The 18670-nt window shown below is 36.5% G+C and overlaps 1 protein-coding gene and 2 gene segments (V, D, J or C); all 3 read left to right on the forward strand.

The window, feature by feature from the left end:
- LOC119504150 (GTP-binding protein Di-Ras1-like) overlaps positions 1-18670 on the forward strand; it is a 128809-nt gene that overhangs the window by 73278 nt on the left and 36861 nt on the right. The window lies entirely within an intron of this gene.
- LOC119474465 lies at positions 23-17609 on the forward strand. The segment is given in 4 exon segments: positions 23-33; positions 2645-2658; positions 11705-11725; positions 17016-17609. Coding segments are annotated over 4 exon segments (369 nt in total).
- On the forward strand, positions 3062-4000 carry LOC119504160. The segment is given in 1 exon segment: positions 3062-4000. A coding segment is annotated over 1 exon segment (402 nt).

Below are 18670 nucleotides of genomic sequence, written 5' to 3' on the forward strand. Positions count from 1 at the left end.
AAAAAAACAACTTTTTTCTCACATGTCTCCACGGTGAACGAAGAATCCAACAATGTAGAACATTTTTGATGAATTTAATTAAATTCATATCAAAACATTCTGTAACAAACTCTCACACACATCCTTAAAGTGGCTATAGTCAATATTTTGATAATAACAATTATCAAATGGCAATATGAAAGCGGTTTCTCATAGTGATGAACCTACAGAGAATTACCACCCATATCTGCTGCAGGAACATGAAAGTCTATAGAACATTTTGTGCAAATCCACCAATTACATGGGGTGTTCCTACAACAGGAGTCAGGGGATCACATAAGTCTTTGTAGCAGATCTTCTGGGCACCGTGAATATCTGAACCCAAATTTCATGAAAATCCATCCAATAGCTTTGGAGACATTTGACTAAAAACTAAAAGATCAATCTCATGGTGGTGCTAAAGTTAAAGTCAGTAGATTAATCCTCAGGAGACCATGAACATCTGTATGTTGCTGAGTGAATGAACTTGATTAAAAAAATAATTGTATTAAGACATACAGCAGATTATCCTCTAAAATGTAATGGAGTAGAAAGAGAATATAGCAAAAAGAGATACTTCAAAAATACCTCAAAAATGCACTTAAATACAGCACTTGAGTAAATGTACTTTGTTTTTCTTTGTGATCAAATTTGATTGATTTAAAGATATGCATTGGGAATTATTAACAATAACAAAAGAAAAAATCCATAATTCAAAACCAAACGTTAATTAAAATAATAATAATAATATAATAATAATATAATAATAATAATAATAATAATAATGATAATATAATAATAATATAATAATAATAATAATAATAATAATAATAATAATGATAATTAAAATAATAGATACCCTCCAAAAAAATTAATGAATAAATAAAAATAAAATAAGAAATTACAAACTAGCTAATGGTGACTCCCACCCCTCAAATAGATCTCCATTTAATACACAATGGGATATGTTATGATACAATTAAGTTACATAAATTTGGGGATTTTACTTAAGGCCCCTGTTCAGGATGAGATCGTTTTCTAATGTAGTTTGTTTATATTCTAAAAGTAAATAGTTTTATATCTTCTAGACTTCTATCTGTGGAAAATAACACGCAACTATTAGTTCCACTATCTTAATTAGTGAGGACAGGGGGGAGACAGGAATAAAATATAAAGCAGTTCTTGTGCTAAAGTATAAAATTCATCATGATGTCATTAAAGGTTTTTAGTTTATTTTTTTTTGCTCTATAGACAAACTGAAATGTACAGTATGATGTGCCTATACTGTATAGTGTGAATGTGTAGTGTGTGCTTGGTGAGGTTCCTGTCAGCTCTGTGTTCAGTGGTCTGTGTCAGAGTCTCTTCCTCTTCAGCAGCTGCAGTCGGTTCCTGCTGTAACAGCTCAGTGTCTCTGCAGTCGGACTGAGGGAGGTTTTTGTACGACTACAAATCACTGTGTGAACACCCAAGCACTGTTTATAATGCACTCTGACAGTAATAAACTGCTGCGTCTTCAGTCTGAACTCCACTGATGGTCAAAGTGAAGTCAGAGCTGCTTCCACTGCCACTAAACCGAGCTGCTGTTCCTGATTCACGTGTGCTCACAAGTTTATTAGGAGCTTTGGAGGCTGTCCAGATTTCTGTTGATACCAGTGCATATAGTCACCCAAAAGAAAGTTACTGTAAACAGCTTGGCTGGTCTTACAGGTGAGAGAGACGGTGGATCCTGGAGTAGTGTCACTACTGGAGGCTGAGTCACAGTCACCTGACCGCTGCATCCTGCAGACAAAAACAAATCATTCATTGATCAGCAGAAATAAATGAGAGAAAAGGCAGCACATCATGTCTGAAATGTTGCTGAGTGAATGAACCTGTAAAACAGCAGCAGGCCAGCGTCCAGATGAGGATGGTGATGAGAGTCATGCTGGTTGTGCTTTCTGCTGTGTTGACTGACACATCTGAGTCCTGCAGTGTTGAACTCACAGGACTATAAACCTTCTCAGTTCACTGGAGGATCAGCTGACGATGCAAAGCCTCCTCTCTATGGAAATCATTTCTCTGCTCTCAACACACTGAAGGCAACGTGGGACACTAAATCAGGAGGAATACTGCTTGGATTTACACCATCTATCATCTGAATGGATAATAGAAGAAACATATTTATATTAGAAGTGCAGTTGAGGATTTAAGGATGAGTTTGTGTCCACTGTGGTTGGTATGATATGTCTGTTTGTCTGCCTTTAATCTACTGACAGGGTTTACTGGAGATAAATAACATATTTCAGATCTGCTTAATATGAGTTTATGAGTTATTATTGTTATTAAAAAGCATCATGTTCATTTAACCATGTAGCAACTGATATAAAACTGTGAAAAAATGACTTGTTACAAGGAGACTGTGATCGTTTCTCTGTCTGGTGTAGAAAAGTAAAGCAAAATTATATAATTAATCTTCATTTATACAATAATTTCAATCCATATCATTAATTTAATGTTTGTAGATTCAATAAAGTATAAATGTTTATGTGTTAATTGAGAAAGCAGAGAGTATTTTCAGTGGATAGATGCTTGTTCACAGTGCAGGAGGTTTTTGTACGGCCACTTAATGAGTTTGTATCACTGTGGTGACTTTTGGTGGAGGAACCAAACTCATCATTAACTGTAAGTACCAGAGATTTTTTTATTTATACAACATATAGCAAATATATTTTTTATCAAATATTAAATTTTAATTTGATCTAGTTCAGTTTTTTATGTTTTGATAATTTATGTTATTTTATAAAGCTGACCTCATAATCTGAGAAGAATCTTTACCGAAATCAATATTCATTCAGTAATGTAGATAATAAGATTAATAATTATTATTTTTCTAATATTCTATTTGTAATAAGATTATTTAATATCGGCTTTAAAAACATTTTAAAGACAAATTTATTTAAACTTTACACTAAATGTGTTTGTTAAATTCTTTGATTCGTTTATTTTGTAAATATAAAAAATATATATTGATTAAAATGTGATGTAGATTCCTGTTGACACAAATGTGATTTTATAGGTAAATGCAGCTCATCTTTGTGTTCACGGTTCATTAATTTTACATGTAGTGAACAGGAAGTGAAAGAGACAGATGACAAAGGTTTTAACTGTATTTAATTGTCAGTTTAAACAGAAGAAAATCATCTCAGGGACGAGTTATTCACTGTCACACATTATGAAACACATACGAAGATGTCATCAATAATCTTCATCGATGAATCTTTTTAGTTGCATTCACACTTGAATCATGAGGCTGATGGTGAGATACTGAGTGATTTATGAGTGCAGCAGCAGCAGCTCAAGTTATTCTGTTTTATTTGATGAAATATAATAAATGAGCAGGATGTGATGTTTCTTTATTACCAAGCCTTCACTCTCATTGCTTTGTCTTTTCTCCCCCCCTCTCCTCCCCCTCTCTCTCCTCCAGTGGGTGTGGTGCAGCCCACCCTGACCGTCCTCCCCCCCTCCAGCGAGGAGCTGCAGCAGGGCAGTGCCACACTGGTGTGTCTGGCCAGCGGGGGCTTCCCCTCAGCCTGGACGCTGGGCTGGAAGGTGGGGTGCAGCAGCAGCTCCTCAGGGGCGTCACACAGCCTGGAGGTCCTGGGGAGGGACGGCCACTACAGCTGGAGCAGCACCTTGAGCCTCCCTTGCAGACCAGTGAGGAAGGCGGGCTCAGTGAGCTGTGAGGCCAGTCTGAGTGGACAGAGGCCTGTCACTCAAAGCCTGGAGCCTGACCGCTGCTCAGAGTAGAGCTTCAGCAACACTTCCTGTCTGCAAATGATGCCGCTTCTTTGACAGAGATCTGGATGAAGCTCCAGATCTCCTCTGTTCACATGTTTCTGCATGTTTCACAGCTCTCTACTCAGTGTTTTACTCTGCATGTTGCTTTCTAATACTCATCTTCTGCATGTTCTTCTTTATGTTCATTAAATGATTTTCACTCAAAGAGAAAACTATTCATTCATCAGAAATGTGGCATGAACATTAAACCATCATTAAATAAAACTGTGGATTATAATAAATGAGTGTCTTTGTATTTATTTTATAACATATTCATTATGAAAATATACCTTCTTGATCATCTCAGTATTAAACCTGATATCCCTTACAAAAAAAAGTATAATCCCAAGTATACTTTATGAAATAAATATTAATATCAATCTACTAGTAATACTTCAACACTTCTTGGGACTAAATTGGTCCACTTTTAAGTTTATATAAGTATACTTTTAAGTAGCTTAGATCCAAGTTGTATTTTGTACTGCAACTATAATATGAACTATACTACAAGTGAGCTTGTACTGTGAACTAGTTATATACTTGTAGCCCACTTGTTTAGTTTTTGAATGTACACTTTAAAGTATACTCTCAGTAAACTACTAGTTTAAATAGTTTTCAGAATACTTGTAAGTTGTCTTTAAGTGAACTTATAGTACTTAGCCAAATATACTTTACTGTAAACGTTTCAGTTTACTTGGACTTTTCTCTAAACTTGCCAAATACACTGAGACATTTCTGTATACTTGGCAGTATAAGCCAAGTATACTCAAGTATAATTTTGTTAAGTATATCTCTGATAAGTACATAAAAAGTAAACTGAAAGCATATTCTCTTATTTTAAGTTTGAAAGAAGTATGCTAATAGCACAAATGAATAATGAATAAACTTCTTTTTTGTACGGGATACTACACCTGATAGTACAGGAGATGGTTGTATTTTTGTTAAATTAGATAATCTTGATTCTGTTTCAACTCTTGTTACATTATATTGTTTTGTGCAGCTGTTGGTAGAAACACTTTTCACATGTTTTTGATATCAGTGGCTAAAGTCCAACAAGAGTTTATCCTCCCCAGTTTTACTCATAAGAGACTGAAGGACAAGATTATAAGTTTAAACTGTGTATGGAAGAGCGTCTGTGAGTTTGTTCCAGTTTTATTTAGATTCATTGTGGTTCTGCTTGATGACTCTTGTGTTGTGTTCACTGGACCAGTTTCTCCTCATCACAGTCTCTTCACCAACCCTCTGCACCTGCAAGCAGGCCCGGTTTCACTTCAGTCAAACTGAAGGAGGTTTTTGTACGGCTCTAAATCACTGTGTGAACACATCAGCACTGTTATTTCGATGGTAACTCTGACAGTAATAAACTGCTGCGTCTTCAGTCAGAACTCCACTGATGGTCAAAGTGAAGTCAGAGCTTGCTTTCCACTGCACTAAACCGAGCTGCTGTTCCTGATTCACGTTGGTTCTCACATAGTCTTATTAGAAGCTTTGGACTCTCTCCAGATTTCTGTTGATACCAGTAACATACAATCAGCATCTACTACTACAATGTTGGAACAGCTTGGCTGGTCTTACAGGTGAGAGAGACGGTGGATCCTGGAGTAGGTGTCACTACTGGAGGCTGAGTCACAGTCACCTGACCTGCTGCATCCTGCAGACAAAAACAAATCATTCATTTATCAGCAGAAATAAATGAGAGAAAAGGCAGCACATCATGTCTGAAATGTTGCTGAGTGAATGAACCTGTAAAACAGCAGCAGGCCAGCGTCCAGATGAGGATGGTGATGAGAGTCATGCTGGTTGTGCTTTCTGCTGTGTTGACTGACACATCTGAGTCCTGCAGTGTTGAAACTCACAGGACTATAAACCTTCTCAGTTCACTGGAGGATCAGCCTGACGATGCAAAGCCTCCTCTCTATGGAAATCATTTCTCTGCTCTCAACACACTGAAGGCAACGTGGGACACTAAATCAGGAGGCATACTGCTTGGATTTACACCATCTATCATCTGAATGGATAATAGAAGAAACATATTTATATTAGAAGTGCAGTTGAGGATTTAAGGATGAGTTTTGTGTCCACTGTGGTTGGTATGATATGTCTGTTTGTCTGCCTTTAATCTACTGACAGGGTTTACTGGAGATAAATAACATATTTCAGATCTGCTTAATATGAGTTTATGAGTTATTATTATTAAAAACATCATGTTCATTTAACCATGTAGCAACTGATATGATAACTGTGAAAAAAATGATTTTGTTACAAGGAGACTGTGATCGTTTCTCTGTCTGTGTAGAAGAGTAAAGCAAAATTAAAGAAATAATCTTCATTTATACAATAATTTCAATTGATATCATTAATTTCATGTTTGTTTTTTATAACATATTCATTGTGAAAAATACCTTCTTGATCATCTCATAATCAAACCTGATATACTTCACCTGATAGTACAGGAGATGGTTGTATTTTTTTAAATTAGATAATCTTGATTCGGTTTCAACTCTTGTTACATTAGATTGTTTTGTGCAGCTGATGGTTGAAACACTTTTCAACATGTTTTGATATCAGTGGCTAAAGTCCAACAAGAGTTTATCCTCCACCAGTTTACCCAGAAAGAGACAAGATTATAAGTTTAAAACTGTAGATGGAAGAGTGTCTGTGAGTTTGTTCCAGTTTTATTTAGATTCATTGTGGTTCTGCTTGATGACTCTTGTGTTGTGTTCACTGGACCAGTTTCTCCTCAGCACAGTCTCTTCACCAACCCTCTGCACCTGCAAGCAGGCCGGTTTCACTTCAGTCAAACTGAAGGAGGTTTTTGTACGGCTCTAAATCACTGTGTGAACACCCAAGCACTGTTTATTTGATGGAGACTCTGACAGTAATAAACTGCTGCGTCTTCAGTCTGAACTCCACTGATGGTAAAAAGTGAAGTCAGAGCTGCTTCCACTGCCACTAAACCGAGCTGCTGTTCCTGATACACGTGTGCTCACAAATTTTATTAGGAGCTTTGGAGGCTGTCCAGATTTCTGTTGATACCAGTGCATATTCTTGGAATTGTGAACAGCTCGGCTGGTCTTACAGGTGAGAGAGACGGTGGATCCTGGAGTAGATGTCCTCTACTGGAGGCTGAGTCACAGTCACCTGACCGCTGCATCCTGCAGACAAAAACAAATCATTCATTTATCAGCAGAAATAAATGAGAGACAAGGCAGCACATCATGTCTGAAATGTTGCTGAGTGAATGAACCTGTAAAACAGCAGCAGGCCAGCGTCCAGATGAGGATGGTGATGAGAGTCATGCTGGTTGTGCTTTCTGCTGTGTTGACTGACACATCTTGAGTCCTGCAGTGTTGAACTCACAGGACTATAAACCTTCTCAGTTCACTGGAGGATCAGCTTGACGATGCAAGCCTCCTCTCTATGGAAATCATTTCTCTGCTCTCAACACACTGAAGCAACGTGGGACACTAAATCAGGAGGAATACTGCTTGGATTTACACCATCTATCATCTGAATGGATAATAGAAGAAACATATTTATATTAGAGTGCAGTTGAGGATTTAAGGATGAGTTTGTGTCCACTGTGGTTGGTATGATATGTCTGCTTTGTCTGCCTTAATCTACTGACAGAGTTTACTGGAGATAAATAACATATTTCCAGTTCTGCTTAATATGAGTTTATATAAGTTAATTATTATTAATTTTATTATTATTATTAAGTATTATTATTAAAAAGCATCATGTTTATTTAACCTTGTAGCAACTGATATAAAACTGTGAGAAAATGACTTTGTTACAAGGAGACTGTGATCGTTTCTCTGTCTGGTGTAGAAAAGTAAAGCAAAATTATATAATTAATCTCCATTTATATAATAATTCTATCCATGTCATTAAATAAATATTGTAGATTCAATAAAGTATAATTGTTTCTGTGTTAATTGAGAAAGCAGAGAGTATTTTCAGGTGGATAGATGCTTGTTCACAGTGCAGGAGGTTTTGTACGGCCACTTAATGAGTTTGTATCACTGTGGTGGACTTTTGGTGGAGGAACCAAACTCATTCATTAACTGTAAGTACCAGAGATTTATAATTTATACACATGAAATATTCTTTTAATACTAACTTTTGCATCATAATTTTATAAAATGAAAAATTATTTTGGGATAATTTACATGTGGATATTATGTTTTGATGTCTATTAAGCTCGGCTGGTATTGAAGTTTAGGAAAATATTAATGTTAATATTCTTTAGTATTAAAGAAGATGTTATGGTGAAATATATGCAGAATATTTTCGCTTTTTTTTCAAATCAGATATTGTTTAATAAAGTTTGGTTGTAATTTGTTCTGCAGGAACATTTTAATGTTCAGAAAATAACAGCAAAATTTAATTTCAATTTTCTTATGTTTTATGTTTTACTGTAACATTTAAATGATTGTTAGGTATAAAAACTGTTGCAAATGCCGTTAAAACTCATTTAAGAGTTCATATGTTCATTTAGTATCGCTGTAGTTTGACTTCACAGTTCGTTAGTTTAAAGTGGAGAAAAGGAAGTGAAACAGACAGATGATAAAGTCTATAACTGAATACAGATGTTACATTTGCATCGCAGCGATGAATCATTTACTGTCACACATTATAAAATACATTTAATTTAATGATCATTAATACAATGTTCCCATTTAAAATCACAGATAAATCATGTTTCATATTAATTATTAGATATTTATGAAGAGTTCCACAGTAGAAGATTCATTACTTTAAATAAACAACAAAGTTATACTATTGTGTTTTATATGTTAACTCCTCATTTCCTGCCATGTGTCAGCTCCTCTCCTCTGTCTGATCACAGTATCATGCACACAGCTGATCCACAGTAGTGTTAACCTCTGTCAGGTATCATAACTGTCTCATGTCCAGCTGTCTGTCCTACAGTGGAAGTTCATCTGCTCCTTGTGTGTCTCTGCTCTCCCCTCCAGCTGGCACCATGGTCAGGCCCTCAGTCTCTCTGCTTCCCCCCTCCTCTGAGCAGCTCTCTGGGGGCTCGGCCACGCTGGCCTGCCTGCTGACCGGCTACTCTCCTCAGGGAGCCGTGGTGAGCTGGCAGGTGGACGGTACGGAGGTGACGGAGGGGGTCCTGAGCAGCTCAGAGGAGGAGAAGAGCGGCCGCTACAGCAGCAGCAGCACCCTGAGCCTGAGCCAGGAGCGCTGGATGGAAGGAGAGCTGTACTCCTGCAGGGTCCTCCATCAGGGCCACAGCCAGACCCAGTCCCTCCACAGGAGCCAGTGTAAGGGCTAGAGGGGCCGGCTGAAGCCCAGGACAGGAGCTCTGTGTGGGGGGGAGCAGCTCTGATCAATAGCAGTTTGAATGCTTGTAGAGGAAACTGAAGCTTTGTGTGACAGAGAACAACACTGCTGTAAAGTGTTGGACAACAACAACTTAGAGAGGAATGTGTGTCGCTCAGCAGCTTCATGTGAGTGAGCTTAATAACTGTCATGTTGATCACTGATGTTGTTGCTAATAAAGATTTCACTGATACATAACTTCATGAAGTGTTTGCTCTTTTATTTTATGAAGAGTAGAAAGATTAACTGGTTTTATAACTTCAACTGATTCTCCTCTCTGTGGAAAATGAAAACCCTCACGACAAAGTAGTATACTTAGAGTTTATTTAATGAAGTTAAGCAAAGTTCAAGTATACTACAAGTGAATAGGTATACTCTTACTTTAATAGTTATATACTTGTAGCCCACTTTTTAGTTTATGAAAGTACACTTTGTATACTTTAACTTATAGTACTTAGCAATGATTTATATATTACATAAAGAGACTTGCTCCTTTTGCTATTTGACTTGATGTTTTGTGATGATAAAAAAATTAAATATTTTTCTCACACGTCTCCACGGTGAACGAAGAATCCAACAACGTAGAAAATTCTTGATGAATTGAAGTAATTCATATCAAAACATTCATTTACAAACTCTCACACACTTTAATAGGCTAATCTATCAAAAAGTTAGTAACGACTACAAGCCAAGTATACCTTTCTGTAGGCCTATAAGGCAAGAATACTTAATTATACTTTTTCCAAAGTATATCTCTATCAAAAGATTAACTACAAGTATAATCCAAGTATATTAATACTTTTCTGCCAATTGTCTGTATAAGCTAAGTATACTTAAATATATCTCTGATAAGTACATAAATAGTAAATTAAAAGTATACTCTTTTGTTTTAAGTTTAAATTTAAGTATACTAATAGCAAACTTGCTTTGAGATTCATCATTGTAAATATGAATATTTCTCCTTTTTAAATTGGTATAAAGAGTGATATTACATTATAGTAAAGAAAAGTAAATAATAAATCTTTTTTTTATTAAAAAAAAAACTTGGAGAATAATGTGAACTTTACTTTTAGGGAAGGAAGAAATCATGACTCAATATGTGATCAGGCAACATTTGTCTCTTTAGCTGAGAGTAAAGTGTGAACACAACATGATGTGTTATTATATATTTTAATAATCTCTTTAATGAAGTTATTAGTGTGAATGTGTAGTGTGTGCTTTGTGAGGTTCCTGTCAGCTCTGTGTTCAGTGGTCTGTGTCAGAGTCTCTTCCTCTTCAGCAGCTGCAGTCGGTTCCTGCTGTAACAGCTCAGTGTCTCTGCAGTCGGACTGAGGGAGGTTTTTGTACGACTACAAATCACTGTGTGAACACACCACCGCGTGGTAACTCTGACAGTAATAAACTGCTGCGTCTTCAGTCTGAACTCCACTGATGGTCAAAGTGAAGTCAGAGCTGCTTCCACTGCCACTAAACCGAGCTGCTGTTCCTGATACACGTGTGCTCACATATTTTATTAGGAGCTTTGGAGTCTGTCCAGATTTCTGTTGATACCAGAACATATGATTGGAATTGAAAACAGCTTGGCTGGTCTTACAGGTGAGAGAGACGGTGGAATCCTGAGTAGATGTCACTACTGGAGGCTGAGTCACAGTCACCTGACCGCTGCATCCTGCAGACAAAACAAATCATTCATTGATCAGCAGAAATAAATGAGAGAAAAGGCAGCACATCATGTCTGAAATGTTGCTGAGTGAATGAACCTGTAAAACAGAAGCAGGCCAGCGTCAAGATGAGGATGGTGATGAGAGTCATGCTGGTTGTGCTTTCTGCTGTGTTGACTGACACATCTGAGTCCTGCAGTGTTGAACTCACAGGACTATAAACCTTCTCAGTTCACTGGAGGATCAGCTGACGATGCAAAGCCTCCTCTCTATGGAAATCATTTCTCTGCTCTCAACACACTGAAGGCAACGTGGGACACTAAATCAGGAGGAATACTGCTTGGATTTACACCATCTATCATCTGAATGGATAATAGAAGAAACATATTTATATTAGAAGTGCAGTTGAGGATTTAAGGATGAGTTTGTGTCCACTGTGGTTGGTATGATATGTCTGTTTGTCTGCCTTTAATCTATTGACAGGGTTTACTGGAGATAAATAACATATTTCAGTTCTGCTTAATATGAGTTTATAAGTTATTATTATTAAAAAGCATCATGTTCATTTAACCATGTAGCAACTGATAAAACTGTGAAAAAATGACTTTGTTACAAGGAGACTGTGATCGTTTCTCTGTCTGGTGTAGAAAAGTAAAGCAAAATTAAATAATTAATCTTCATTTATAAATAATTTCTATCCATGTCATTAAATAAATGTTTGTAGATTCAATAAAGTATGAATGTTTATGTGTTAATTGAGAAAGCAGAGAGTATTTTCAGTGGATAGATGCTTGTTCACAGTGCAGGAGGTTTTTGTACGGCCACTTAATGAGTTTGTATCACTGTGGTGGACTTTTGGTGAGGAACCAAACTCATCATTAACTGTAAGTACCAGAGATTTATAATTTATACAACATGAAATATTCTTTTAATACTAAACTTTGCATCAGAATTTTATAAATTAAAAAAATATTTTGGATAAATTACATGATTGGATATTATTTTTTGATGTCTATTAAGCTTGGCTGGTATTGAAGTTTAGGAAAATATTAATGTTAATATTCTTTTAGTATTAAAGAAGGATGTTATGGTGAAATATATGCAGAATATTTTCGCTTTTTTTCCAATCAGATATTTGTTTTAATAAAGTTTGGTTGTAAATTGTTCTGCAGGAACATTTTAACGTTCAGAAAATACAGTAAAAATTTAATTTCAAGTTATTTATGTTTTATGTTTTACTGTAACATTTAAATGATTGTTAGGTATAAAAACTGTTGCAAATGCCGTTAAAACAAATTTAAGAGTTCATATGTTTCATTTAGTATCGCTGTAGTTTGACTTCACAGTTCGTTAGTTTAAAGTGGATGAAAAGGAAGTGAAACAGACAGATGATAAAGTCTATAACTGAATACAGATGTTACATTTGCATCACAGCGATGAATCATTTACTGTCACACATTATAAAGAAGATTTCATTTAATGATTCATTAATACAATGTTCCCATTTAAAATCACAGATAAGTCATGTTGCATATTAATTATAGATATTTATGAAGAGTTCCACAGTAGAAGATTCATTACTTTAAATATGAAACAAAGTTTGATATTGTGTTTTATATGTTAACTCCTCATTTCCTGCCATGTGTCAGCTCCTCTCCTCTGTCTGATCACAGTATCATGCACACAGCTGATCCACAGTAGTGTTAACCTCTGTCAGGTATCATAACTGTCTCATGTCCAGCTGTCCTGTCCTACAGTGGAAGTTCATCTGCTCCTTGTGTGTCTCTGCTCTCCCCTCCAGCTGGCACCATGGTCAGGCCCTCAGTCTCTCTGCTTCCCCCTCCTCTGAGCAGCTCTCTGGGGGCTCGGCCACGCTGGCCTGCCTGCTGACCGGCTACTCTCCTCAGGGAGCCGTGGTGAGCTGGCAGGTGGACGGTACGGAGGTGACGGAGGGGGTCCTGAGCAGCTCAGAGGAGGGAGGAGAAGAGCGCCGCTACAGCAGCAGCAGCACCCTGAGCCTGAGCCAGGAGCGCTGGATGGAAGGAGAGCTGTACTCCTGCAGGGTCCTCCATCAGGGCCACAGCCAGACCCAGTCCCTCCACAGGAGCCAGTGTAAGGGCTAGAGGGGCCGGCTGAAGCCCAGGACAGGAGCTCTGTGTGGGGGGAGCAGCTCTGATCAATAGCAGTTTGAATGCTTGTAGAGGAAACTGAAGCTTTGTGTGACAGAGAACAACACTGCTGTAAAGTGTTGGACAACAACAACTTAGAGAGGAATGTGTGTCGCTCAGCAGCTTCATGTGAGTGAGCTTAATAACTGTCATGTTGATCACTGATGTTGTTGCTAATAAAGATTTCACTGATACATAACTTCATGAAGTGTTTGCTCTTTTATTTTATGAAGAGTAGAAAGAAATTAACTGGTTTTATAACTTTAACTGATTCTCCTCTGTGGAAAATGAAAACCCTCACGACAAAGTAGTATACTTAGAGTTTATTTAATGAAGTTAAGTAAAGTTCAAGTATATTACAAGTGAATAGGTATACTGTTAGTTTAATAGTTATATACTTGTAGCCCACTTAGCTAATGATTTATATGTATTACATAAAGAGACTTGCTCCTTTTGCTATTTGACTTGATGTTTTGTGATGATAAAAAACAAAATTTTTTCTCACACGTCTCCACGGTGAACGAAGAATCCAACAACGTAGAACATTTTTGATGAATTTAATTAAATTCATATCAAAACATTCTGTAACAAACTCTCACACACATCCTTAAAGTGGCTATAGTCAATATTTTGATAATAACAATTATCAAATGGCAATATGAAAGCGGTTTCTCATAGTGATGAACCTACAGAGAATTACCACCCATATCTGCTGCAGGAACTATGAAAGTCTATAGAACATTTTGTGCAAATCCACCAATTACATGGGTGTTCCTACAACAGGAGTCAGGGGATCACATAAGTCTTTGTAGCAGATCTTCTGGGCACCGTGAATATCTGAACCCAAATTTCATGAAAATCCATCCTATAGCTTTGGAGACATTTGACTAAAAACTAAAAGATCAATCTCATGGTGGTGCTAAAGTTAAAGTCAGTAGGATTAATCCTCAGGAGACCATGAACATCTGTATGTTGCTGAGTGAATGAACTTGATTAAAAAAATAATTGTATTAAGACATACAGCAGATTATCCTCTAACATGTAATGGAGTAGAAAGAGAATATAGCAAAAAGAAGAATACTTCAAAAATACCTCAAAAATGCACTTAAATACAGCACTTGAGTAAATGTACTTTGTTTTTCTTTGTGATCAAATTTGATTGATTTTAAAGATATGCATTGGGAATTATTAACAATAACAAAAGAAAAAATCCATAATTCAAAACCAAACGTTAATAATAATAATAATAATAAATAATAATAATAATAATAATAATAATAATAATAACATAATAATAATAATAATAATGATAATAATAATAATAATAATAATATATAATAATAATAATAATAATAATAATAATGATAATTAAAATAATAGATACCCTCCAAAAAAAATTAATGAATAAATAAAAAATAAAATAAGAAATTACAAAACTAGCTAATGGTAACTCCCACCCCTCAAAATAAATCTCCATTTAATACACTATGGGATATGTTATGATACAATTAAGTTACATAAATTTGGGGATTTTACTTAAGGCCCCTGTTCAGGATGAGATCGTTTTCTAATGTAGTTTGTTTATATTCTAAAAGTAAATAGTTTTATATCTTCTAGACTTCTATCTGTGGAAAATAACACGCAACTATTAGTTTCACTATCTTAATTTGTGAGGACAGGGGGGGAGACAGTGGAATAAAATATAAAGCAGTTCTTGTGCTAAAGTATAAAATTCATCATGATGTCATTAAAGGTTTTTAGTTTATTTTTTTTTGCTCTATAGACAAACTGAAATGTACAGTATGATGTGCCTATACTGTGTAGTGTGAATGTGTAGTGTGTGCTTGGTGAGGTTCCTGTCAGCTCTGTGTTCAGTGGTCTGTGTCAGAGTCTCTTCCTCTTCAGCAGCTGCAGTCGGTTCCTGCTGTAACAGCTCAGTGTCTCTGCAGTCGGACTGAGGGAGGTTTTTGTACGACTACAAATCACTGTGTGAACACCCAAGCACTGTTTATAGTGGGCACTCTGACAGTAATAAACTGCTCGTCTTCAGTCTGAACTCCACTGATGGTCAAAGTGAAGTCAGAGCTGCTTCCACTGCCACTAAACCGAGCTGCTGTTCCTGATTACACGGGTGCTCACAGGCTTACTTAGAGCCTTTGGAGGCTGTCCAGATTTCTGTTGATACCAGTGCATATAGTCACCCAAAAGAAAGTTACTGTAAACAGCTCGGCTTGGTCTTACAGGTGAGAGAGACCGGTGGATCCTGGAGTAGGTGTCACTACTGGAGGCTGAGTCACAGTCACCTGACCGCTGCAATCCTGCAGACAAAAACAATCATTCATTGATCAGCAGAAATAAATGAGAGAAAAGGCAGCACATCATGTCTGAAATGTTGCGGAGTGAATGAACCTGTAAAACAGCAGCAAGGCCAGCGTCCAGATGAGGATGGTGATGAGAGTCATGCTGGTTGTAGCTTTCTGCTGTGTTGACTGACACAATCTGAGTCCTGCAGTGTTGAACTCACAGGACTATAAACCTTCTCAGTTCACTGGAGGATCAGCTGACGATGCAAAGCCTCCTCTCTATGGAAATGATTTCTCTGCTCTCAACACACTGAAGGCAACGTGGGACACTAAATCAGGAGGAATACTGCTTGGATTTACACCATCTATCATCTGAATGGATAATAGAAGAAACATATTTATATTAGAAGTGCAGTTGAGGATTTAAGGATGAGTTTGTGTCCACTGTGGTTGGTATGATATGTCTGTTTGTCTGCCTTTAATCTACTGACAGGGTTTACTGGAGATAAATAACATATTTCAGATCTGCTTAATATGAGTTTATGAGTTATTATTATTAAAAAGCATCATGTTCATTTAACCATGTAGCAACTGATATAATACTGTGAAAAAATGACTTTGTTACAAGGAGACTGTGATCGTTTCTCTGTCTGGTGTAGAAAAGTAAAGCAAAATTAAAGAAATAATCTTCATTTTTACAATCATTTCAATCCATATCATTAATTTAATGTTTGTAGATTCAATAAAGTATAAATGTTTCTCTGTTAATTGAGAGAGCAGAGAGTATTTTCAGTGGATAGATGCTTGTTCACAGTGCAGGAGGTTTTTGTACGGCCACTTAATGAGTTTGTATCACTGTGGTACACTTTTGGTGGAGGAACCAAACTCATCATTAACTGTAAGTACCAGAGATTTTTTTATTTATACAACATATAGCAAATAGTATTTTTTATCAAATATTAAATTTTAATTTGATCTAGTTCAGTTTTTTATGTTGTTGATAATTTATGTTATTTTATAAAGCTGACCTCATAATCTGAGAAGAATCTTTACCGAAATCAATATTCATTCAGTAATGTAGATAATAAGATTAATAATTATTATTTTTCTAATATTCTATTTGTAATAAGATGTATTTAATATCGGCTTTAAAAACATTTTAAAGACAAATTTATTTAAACTTTACAGAAAATGTTATGTTAAATTCTTTGATTCGTTTATTTTGTAAATATAAAAAACAATATATTGAATTAAAATGTGATGTGGATTCCTGTTGAACACAAATGTGATTTTATGGGTAAATGCAGCTCATCTTTGTGTTCACGGTTCATTAATTTTACATGTAGTGAACAGGAAGTGAAAGAGACAGATGACAAAGGTTTTAACTGTATTTAACTGTCAGTTTAAACAGAAGAAAATCATCTCAGGGACGAGTTATTCACTGTCACACGTTATGAAACACATACGAAGATGTCATCAATAATCGTCATCGATGAACCTTTTTAGTTGCATTCACACTTGAATCATGAGGCTGATGGTGAGATACTGAGTGATTTATGAGTGCAGCAGCAGCAGCTCAAGTTATTCTGTTTTATTTGATAATATAATAAATGAGCAGGATGTGATGTTTCTTTATTACCAAGCCTTCACTCTCATTGCTTTGTCTTTTCTCCCCCCCTCTCCTCCCCCTCTCTCTCCTCCAGTGGGTGTGGTGCAGCCCACCCTGACCGTCCTCCCCCCCTCCAGAGAGGAGCTGAAGCAGGGCAGTGCCACACTGGTGTGTCTGGCCAGCGGGGGCTTCCCCTCAGCCTGGACGCTGGGCTGGAAGGTGGGGTGCAGCAGCAGCTCCTCAGGGGCGTCACACAGCCTGGAGGTCCTGGGGAGGGACGGCCACTACAGCTGGAGCAGCACCCTGAGCCTCCTTGCAGACCAGTGGAGGAAGGCGGGCTCAGTGAGCTGTGAGGCCAGTCTGAGTGGACAGAGGCCTGTCACTCAAAGCCTGGAGCCTGACCGCTGCTCAGAGTAGAGCTTCAGCAACACTTCCTGTCTGCAAATGATGCCGCTTCTTTGACAGAGATCTGGATGAAGCTCCAGATCTCCTCTGTTCACATGTTTCTGCATGTTTCACAGCTCTCTACTCAGTGTTTTACTCTGCATGTTGCTTTCTAATACTCATCTTCTGCATGTTCTTCTTTATGTTCATTAAATGATTTTCACTCAAAGAGAAACTATTCATTCATCAGAAATGTGGCATGAACATTAAACCATCATTAAATAAAACTGTGGATTATAATAAATGAGTGTCTTTGTATTTATTTTATAACATATTCATTATGAAAAATACCTTCTTGATCATCTCAGTATTAAACCTGATATCCCTTACAAAAAAAAGTATACTTCCAAGTTTATTTTATGAATTAACTTAAGTATAGTTCAAGTATAATCCCAAGTATACTTTGTGTAATAAGTATACTAATATCAATACTAGTAATACTTCAATACTTCTTGGGACTAAATTGGTCCACTTTTAAGTTTATAAAGTATACTTTTAAGTAGTTTAGATCCAAGTTGTATTTTGTACTGCAACTATAATATGAACTATACTACAAGTGAACTTGTACTGTGAACTAGTTATATACTTGTAGCCCACTTTTTAGTTTTTGAAAGTACACTTTAAAGTATACTCTCAGTAGTTTAAATAGTTTTCAGAATACTTGTAAGTTGTCTTTAAGTGAACTTATAGTACTTAGCCAAATATACTTTTCTGTAAACGTTTCAGTTACTTGGACTTTTCTCTAAACTTGCCAAGTACACTGAGACATTTCTGTATACTTGGCAGTATAAGCCAAGTATACTCAAGTATAATTTTGTTAAGTATATCTCTGATAAGTACATAAAAAGTAAACTGAAAGCATATTCTCTTATTTTAAGTTTGAAAGAAGTATGCTAATAGCACAAATAATAATGAATAAACTTCTTTTTGTACGGGATACTACACCTGATAGTACAGGAGATGGTTGTATTTTTTTAATTAGATAATCTTGATTCTGTTTCAACTCTTGTTACATTATATTGTTTTGTGCAGCTGTTGGTAGAAACACTTTTCAACATGTTTTGATATCAGTGGCTAAAGTCCAACAAGAGTTTAACCTCCCCAGTTTACTCATAAAGAGACTGAATGACAAGATTATAAGTTTAAACTGTAGATGGAAGAGCGTCTGTGAGTTTGTTGCAGTTTTATTTAGATTCATTGTGGTTCTGCTTGATGACTCTTGTGTTGTGTTCACTGGACCAGTTCTCCTCATCACAGTCTCTTCACCAACCCTCTGCACCTGCAGCAGGCCGGTTTCACTTCAGT

Source organism: Sebastes umbrosus, chromosome 16 (assembly GCF_015220745.1).
Source record: "Sebastes umbrosus isolate fSebUmb1 chromosome 16, fSebUmb1.pri, whole genome shotgun sequence".
Classification (NCBI taxonomy): Eukaryota; Metazoa; Chordata; class Actinopteri; order Perciformes; family Sebastidae; genus Sebastes; species Sebastes umbrosus.